Source organism: Podarcis muralis, chromosome 12, assembly GCF_964188315.1.
Source record: "Podarcis muralis chromosome 12, rPodMur119.hap1.1, whole genome shotgun sequence".
Lineage (NCBI taxonomy): Eukaryota > Metazoa > Chordata > Lepidosauria > Squamata > Lacertidae > Podarcis > Podarcis muralis.
Window position 1 is genome coordinate 48,411,474 of NC_135666.1, and position 8,100 is coordinate 48,419,573.

At 41.2% G+C, this 8,100-nt stretch overlaps 1 protein-coding gene across 3 annotated transcripts; it reads right to left on the reverse strand.

Annotated features, from left to right (window-relative positions):
- Positions 1 to 1,468: 1,468 nt before the first annotated feature.
- LOC144324946 (C-C chemokine receptor type 5-like) lies at positions 1,469 to 6,877 on the reverse strand. 3 transcript variants are annotated; one of them, XM_077916397.1, is made up of 2 exons: positions 6,729 to 6,877; positions 1,469 to 2,659 (listed from the first exon to the last, which is right to left on the reverse strand). In XM_077916397.1, exon 2 carries the CDS (start codon positions 2,649 to 2,651, stop codon positions 1,584 to 1,586), a length of 1,068 nt encoding a protein of 355 aa, XP_077772523.1. In that variant the 5' UTR covers positions 2,652 to 2,659; positions 6,729 to 6,877; the 3' UTR covers positions 1,469 to 1,583. The 3 variants fall into 3 exon arrangements, with proteins under 3 accessions (XP_077772523.1, XP_077772522.1, XP_077772524.1); XM_077916396.1 differs by lacking the exon at positions 6,729 to 6,877 and adding an exon at positions 6,418 to 6,712; XM_077916398.1 differs by lacking the exon at positions 6,729 to 6,877 and adding an exon at positions 5,218 to 6,032.
- Between the last annotated feature and the right edge of the window lie 1,223 nt (positions 6,878 to 8,100).

Sequence of the window (8,100 nt, forward strand, 5' to 3'; positions counted from 1 at the left end):
TAATCATCTTATTCTCTGTCCAGTTATTTGGTATTCAGTCCTCTTATCTCTCTTTTGTTCGTCAAGTTCTCATTAAAGACACCGGGCTTGATTCCAAAAGTAAAGTTTATAAATGGCCAATCAACAATTTCTCTCCAATGTCTTTTAAAGAGCTGATGACCGTATATGTCTGTATATATTGCTGTATTGTGGGACGTGCTTCCCAGCTGTATATTATATGAAAATTACTTAAATTCCTCCAAGAACAACAAGACACACACACCCCCAAGCTCTTCCGGGCCCTAGAAGAGCTGGCAGGGATCCAGCGCTCTCCGTCTTTCTGTCCACAATTTCTGTCCACAATAATGCATAAAAATAATCCACACAAGCAGATATATTTTAGAACCAAATACAGTACACCCTGTCCAAAGGAGCTCTTTTCCATAAGAATCCCCTTTTTCTGTAACTGCGCAATAATGATCGCCATTTTGTTTCCGTCTTCAGCCCAAGCTGATCTGGTTTTGCCAACTTCTCTTTGAGTTTTTGAGGGCTGTATATCATGCATTCAGTTATAATTTTCGCCTCTTGTGTTTTGTTCAAGTAATTAAATTCTTTCTGGCTGAGCTTCGCCAAATCATGATGTAATATAGCAAGTATGGAAAGGTAGTGGTTGTTCACCTCCTTAATCCACGTTTTAAGGTGAGAGTCTGTTTAAAGTCCGAAATTCAACATCCAACGACTGTATAATTTAGCAGGGTTTTTTCTTCCTTTTTCTCCTCCATCTGGAACATGCCTGGTTCCCCCCACACCCAATCTTATAATTATGAAAAACAGGTGTCTCTTGCGTGTAGGAGTGGCTCTGGAGAGTGCCCTTAGACCCAGAATCCCTGCCACTTGCACCTTGATGCAAGCTGACAGATCACGGACGATCTGCGGGTTTGTGAGACAGTCCTCCCCGCAGCATATATTTTAAGTTCTCCAGAAAATTCACCAGCATTTTAATTTTAATTTCTTCTAATCTAACAAAACATTTCCCCAGATCTGTGCTGTGTGTAAGGATTGTGGAGAAATTAGATTCAGTTCGCATTTACGGACAAGGCTACTTAATTTGTTCTTTCAAATGCAAAGCAAGAACCAAGACCCTTGAAAATGTGCATCTCTCCAAATTTTGCAGTTCAGTTCTTTGGCCAATTAATGTGTACAAAAGTGCATATGCTAGGATATAAAATGTCCATTAGAATGCACACGTTAGTGAAAATGGCATATGAAAGTGCATTATATTACAGCAAATCAATTTGCAAAAATGTGTATGTTAGGAGAAATTGCATAGAAAAGATATTAGTGGAAATGATGGTGAACTTATATGATGACACTTTTTTAAAAAATCACAAACTGCTGTGGAAATGTAGAGAACAAAACATAATAATGGAAAAATCAGAAACTTGCTGAAATTGAAAACTGACAGATTTGACCATGCCTCTTCTGGCAGTAGTATACTTATAAATTTTAATGTGCAGGAGTTCATCATGATAGTCCCCTGCTCCTTAGGCATAACAACTAAACAGATGTACACAAACAAAAAGAGCACACAACTGGAAATCACTTTACAAACCAATAGAAATGTCATGTTCTGTTGTACTCATGTAGGAGGAAGTAGACCGGTCTAAACTAGGGTGATCGCGACCTGGACAGAGAGGAACTAACGTACACTTCTGGAAAAAGATAGAGGTATATTTCCTAAATTTCTCCCCCACAAAGGCATAGATCACAGGGTTGATGCAACAGTGGATCATGGCAATGATCTCTGTCACCCCAATGGCTACAGATAACTTTCCCTCACAATCATTTTTTAAGCCACATGAGAAAATTGAATCTTGATAGGTCTGCAACAAAAGAGTGATGTTGTATGGCATCCATAAAAGGAAGTAAACAATCATGATGACAGAAATAAGCTTGACAGCCTTCTGCTTTCTCTCATTTCTACCCTTAATCAAAATCTTTATAATCTGCATGTAACAGAAAACAATGATGACCGCGGGAAGAGCTAGGCCCAAGACAACCCTCATTAAAGTTAAAAATTGCTTCCAATCATTTTCATGTTTTGAAGGATAATGAATAGTACATTTGTGGATCTCAGATTCCGTTTGAACATGGTGAAATACAAATTCTGGCACAGAGGCGAATAAGGCCACCACCCACGTGACGACGCTTGTGAAGGTGCCATAGGTGATTGTCCGGGCTTTTAATGCAAACACTGCGTGAACGATGGCCAGGTATCTATCAATTGTCAAAAGGATGATAAAAAAACTTCCGCTGTAGAAGCCTACGTAATAGATCCCAGAGAGAATTTTGCACATTGCGTCTCCAAATACCCACTGGTGGGCTGCGTAATAAGCCCAAAATGGGAGCGAGAAGATGAAAAGCAAGTCCGAGATGGCTAAATTGAGCAGGTAGATATCAGTCATGTTCTTGAGCTTCTTGTATCTGATGAGAATCAGCACCACCAGTGAGTTGCCCAGCAGGCCACATATGAACACCAAAGAGTAAAGCGGTGGCACAACATAAGACGCAAATGATTCCCCCGCCATGATGCGGACTGGGGCTACGCCTGTATCATAGTAATAAGATGTGGTTAGACTATAATCTTCTGGCCAATCAATATAATCGTCCATCTTCTTCCCTGAGAATAAAGAATTCACATACATCATATAAGATATCAGCATGAAACTTTATTGTAACATATAATTTATTTATTTATTTTTTAAAAAACTATTGCTAGTTGAATATTCAGTCTGCTTATGAGGATCAAGATACTGGCGGACAGTCTAAATATTAAGAATAAAGAATAAGAGCAAAGAAACACACAAAAAAACCTGGGAGGGGGAAATGGATCATAGAATCATAGAGTCATATAGTCAAACCCTCTGCAATGCATGAATCTCAACTAAGTCACACATGTCAACCTCTCCTTGAAAACCTCCACAGAAGGAGAGACCACTATCTCTCAGAGTCTGTTCCACTGTCAAACATCTCATGCTGTCAGAAAACTCTCTGGTGTTTAGTTGAAATGTCCTGTCCTTTTAACTTGAATGCATTGGTTTGGTTCCTAGCCTCTGGAGCAGGAGAAGACAAGTTCTACCCTTCATGTGACAACGCTTTAGATATTTGAAGGTAACTATCACTATTACACGTGGGACACGGGTGGCGCTGTGGGTAAAACCTCAGCGCCTAGGACTTGCCAATCGTCAGGTCGGCGGTTCGAATCCCCGTGGTGGGGTGCGCTCCCGTTGCTCGGTCCCAGCGCCTGCCAACCTAGCAGTTCGAAAGCACCCCCGGGTGCAAGTAGATAAATAGGGATCGCTTACTAGCGGGAAGGTAAACGGCGTTTCCGTGTGCGGCTCTGGCTCGCCAGATGCAGCTTGTCACGCTGGCCACGTGACCCGTAAGTGTCTTCGGACAGCGCTGGCCCCCAGCCTCTTAAGCGAGATGGGCGCACAACCCCAGAGTCGGACACAACTGGCCCGTACGGGCAGGGGTACCTTTACCTTTACTATCACTATTACACCCCTTGATTGGGACCCTAGACTTCTTTTGATGCAGCCTAGAATAGCATTAGCTTTTTTTTGCTGCTGCATCACACTGTTGACTCATGTTAAGCTTGTGGTCTACTAAGACCCCTAGATCCTTTTCATATGTACTTCTGGCAAGCCAGGTGTCTCCCATCTTATATTTGTGCAGCTGGTTCTTCTTGCCTATGAGTAGATCCATACATTTGACCCTATTGATATTTGTTTTGTTAGTTTTAGCCGAGTTCTCCAATCTGCTTAGGTCAACTTGAAATATACTTCTATCTTCTGCGGCATTGCCTACCCGTCCCAGTTTGGTGTCATCTGCAAATTTGATAAGAATCCCCTCAACACCATCATCCAAGTTGTTTATAATGATGTTGAACAACAGCAAACCCGAGACAGAACCCTGCAGATGTTAACATATTTGCCTATAATGCTCTGATTGTATTTCTGACCACCTTCTCCCACTGAATTTCTTTATTGGTTAACGATGTTCAAACACACCTTAATCCATTCTGCCATTCATTCCCACTTTCAACTGGTATTTTCTGTTAAACTCCAATTGCACAAGTCTGTGTGCCATTTTGTCTTTTGTTAATGCAGAAATATATGTTCTCTTTTGCGTAACACACAATAGACACCAAAATCTCAGTCACCAACAGATATTTGCAAATTAACTGCATTCCTTTGGGTTCCCTTCCAGCATAAAGAAACAGATCACTCAGTTAGTCTTCTACACAAACAGAAGAGTCTTACGACACCTTAAAAACAAAATGAATGAAGTGACTTAAGAGCAAAGCACCAAAGCCTTCTATGGCTACAAACCAAAGTGTCAGCTGAGAAGTAGCTCCCACTGAATTCAGTGGGGTTTAAGGTAAAGGTAAAGGGACCCCTGACCATTAGGTCCAGTCGTGACCGACTCTGGGGTTGCGGCGCTCTTATCGCTTTATTGGCCGAGGGAGCCAGCGTACAGCTTCCGGGTCATGTGGCCAGCATGACTAAGCTGCTTCTGACGAACCAGAGCAGTGCATGGAAACGCCATTTACCTTCCCGCCGGAGCGGTACCTATTTATCTACTTGCACTTTGATGTACTTTCGAACTGCTAGGTCGGCAGGAGCTGGGACCGAGCAACGGGAGCTCACCCCGTCACGGGGATTCGAACCGCTGACCTTCTGATCGGCAAGTCCTAGGCTCTGTGGTTTAACCCACAGCGCCACCCGTCTTTACTCCCAGATAAATGGGGTTAGGATTGCAGTTCAGTATAAAGTTCTGGAAGGGCCAAAACTCAGTGTTACAGCATCCGCTTTGCATGGAGAAGGTCCCAGGTTCAGTCACTGGTGTCTCCAGGCAGGGTTGAGAGAGAATCCTGCCTGAAATACATCAGAGATGCTGCAAAAACTGAGCTAGGCAGCGGAAAGGAATGGTTTAATGTGGAGAGGAGGGGAGGGATTTAAAATTTAATTTAACATGAAGACTTTGGGTGGTCAAAAATAGGCAGTCGAATCCAGCTGGTTCTTCCCACTTTGGGGGAAAATAGACAACTTTAAGGAGTAGTATCAAAATACGCAGATAGCAAAGTGATCACTTCTAACCAAGTGAAAGGAACAATAATGAGTTAAAAATTCACAATAGGAAGTAGGTTAAGGTTGAAATCCTAACCCTACTTACCAGGGAGAAAGCCTCACTGAATTCAGTGGGATTTACTTCTGAGTAGACATGGTTAAAACAGCCATTTTACAGCATTTCAGTTGCCTTTAGCAACAAATGATACTACAGAAATGAGAAAACAACATGAAAAAGGAAGTATCTAGAAGTGCAGAACAAAAAGGAGAAATACGTCTCAAAGATTTAAAAACAAGGGCATGTTTTATTATAGATACTGTATGCCCGGCACATTTCAACATGATTGTCTTTATCAAGGGCTTTTCTGTAAAAAACAATGCTGGCACAGCTGCTAAACCACAAATATTGGACACCACATTTAGAAACTTTTAAAGTTGCCTTTGACTGGACTTAAGCGTCCAGGGGTCCTTTACTCTTTTTTTGTATTATAAAACCTCATATTAGTAACACAAAACCACTTTGAGGGAGGGTTGTTGTTGTTTTTTTGCAACCAAGTGATGTATACATTTTATTAATTAATAAATTAATATTCAGGGTCATCTACACAACTATTAAAGTGCAGAAGTCCTGCTTTCATTAGACTTTGGCTAACCTATCCAGAATATTACTTTACTTTAAAAACAAAACAAACAAAACTCTGATCGACTTTCAAAACACTCCGCCTGCATATTCATTTCCTCCGGATAGTGTTTTAAGATCCAGGCTGATACTAATTTCAAAACTCTGCTTTCACATCACTGAAATTGTGTAAATGGATCAGCTCCAACTGGGGCAAGTTGTACATTCACTGGGCAATCCTGTATATATACATTGAATTCAGTGGGGCTTACTCATGGGTAACTGGCTATAGGATTGGAGCTTTAGCTTCATCTGTACATTCAAGAGTACTGGAAAGTGGTATTTGGGTCAATTAAAACCAGGTTTTTAATTGACCCAATTTTGGGGGTCAATTAAAAGCAGCTAAGGCATGCATATTAGTTTAAATGTTAGCACCATTGGTAAAATCCAGCAATGGAAGTGAAAATTAAAGGACTTTGATTACAAAAACTGACTATGGAATTCCAATGTTCTGAACAATATGAACATAACAGGAAAGTGTTAACTGGTTCATTAATACCAATATTCACATATTTTACATCTTGGTCAATTTACAGGCTTAGAAATTCATGCAGCATTCCTATCTATGTTGACTTTTTCGCTGTTTATTCACATAAAGGCAAGTGCTCCCCCCTTAAATTAACTTACCAATCTACAAAGTTGCTTGCTTTTAAAAGATGGTGGCGACAGCTAGATTCTTTGGAACAGGAACATTATAAAAAGCAGAAAGTAAGAAATAGCCCTTTTCTCTGTGAAGAAGGAATTGTTCTGCAAATTTCTAGCCACCAAACATTGCTGCTCAAAATCAAGACTAGTTCCCTTCTAACAGGAATCATTTGGTCAGCAAAAGCTATTTCTGTACTACTACAGATGGTTTTGAAAACTGAAGTACAGTATCTTGCTAGACTTTCATTGCACAATTTTGAGTTACAGTTTATGTTGCCAAATCAAATAATTACCAAAAATCAATTCCCATCAACTCACAGGACTGTTCACAAAGTATTTCTGAGGCGGTCTTCAAAACTGCCTGCCTTGAAAGGTTGTCTGACAAGTGCTCACTTTAAGGGATTCTGTTAAAAGGTTTCTCACTCAGCAGATTCTGATAAGGATATCACTTCTGAACCAGAAGTGAACATGTGGTTGTTCAGTTAACCCACTTAAAAATAAAATAAAAACCACTCCCGGTGTTGTCTGGCCCAGTGTCTTCATATAAGAGTCTCAGTAATCCATGAAGTATAAGCTTTTTTAAAAAAATAAATTGTATTAGTATTTTCCACACAACAACAACAACACGTAAGATATCTAAAAATAACAATACACAACACACAAAAATCAACATTCGAAAACTAAAGAAAACAACAACAACAACAACAAATCCATATCTTACAAGTTAATATTATAAACACTAAAACAACAAGACATTGACCAATCCCACAGCACCTCCTTTATCTCTCATTGTGTCTTCCTGTTTTCTTTATCATCTCTATACTAACATCTAGATATAAATCCCTCTTTCACAAGTATAAGCTTAATATGCAACAAGTGCTCACTAAACCAGAGCCCCCAAACTTCAGCAGCAGAGCAACATCTCTGGGTCGCCCAGATTGAGGATGATTCTTTCGACAGAGTCTTTCAGTGAGTCGCTTGTCTTAAAAAAATTAATAAGCCTAAACCTAGGAGATCCTCATGTACAGGGTGGGTCCTTTAAAAGAGGACCCGTGGATATAGAGTACACATGTTCCATGGGGCCTCTTTTAAAAGACTCACCCTGTATAAAAGCATCATCATTAGGCAGCAGAGATCTTCAGAAGAGAAGCTCAGTTACCGAGGGCCAGCCCACCTATGAAGCAAGGTGGGGTGGCTGCCTCGGGTGGCGGGATCCACAGGGGCAGCAGATCTGACCTCCCAAGAAATGCACACACACACCCCACCGCTGCCGCCACAGGGGTAGCAACGGCTGCAGAATGCACCTTAGAGGCCACCTCTGCTGCCTCTATAGCAGCCTCTTGGCGAGTAGGAGGCACTGGTGGTCTCCTCCCACTCTCGAACCCAATGTACATATTTAATTCCCCTTCTTCCTTCTTCCCTGGCAGGGTGTGTGCGCCATTTTGTGGTTCGCCTCAGGTGGCAAAATGTATTGGGCTGGGTTCTGTAGTTACCACGTATGAGGTGATGACTTGGGCCCAATTCATCTATGCCTCTCTAACCAGCAGGGGATCCCATGTCATGGGTGAAAGCTCCCAAATATCAAAACCTGAGTAATAATACTACACAGGATGCACACAATGACTGGCTTTCATCCCACTTGCATGGTTCTTGGATTTATGCCTT

Coding starts and splice junctions, on each gene's coding strand:
- LOC144324946 (XM_077916397.1), bottom strand. CDS start 2,651: ATGGACGATTATATTGATTGGCCAGAAGATTATAGTCTAACCACATCT.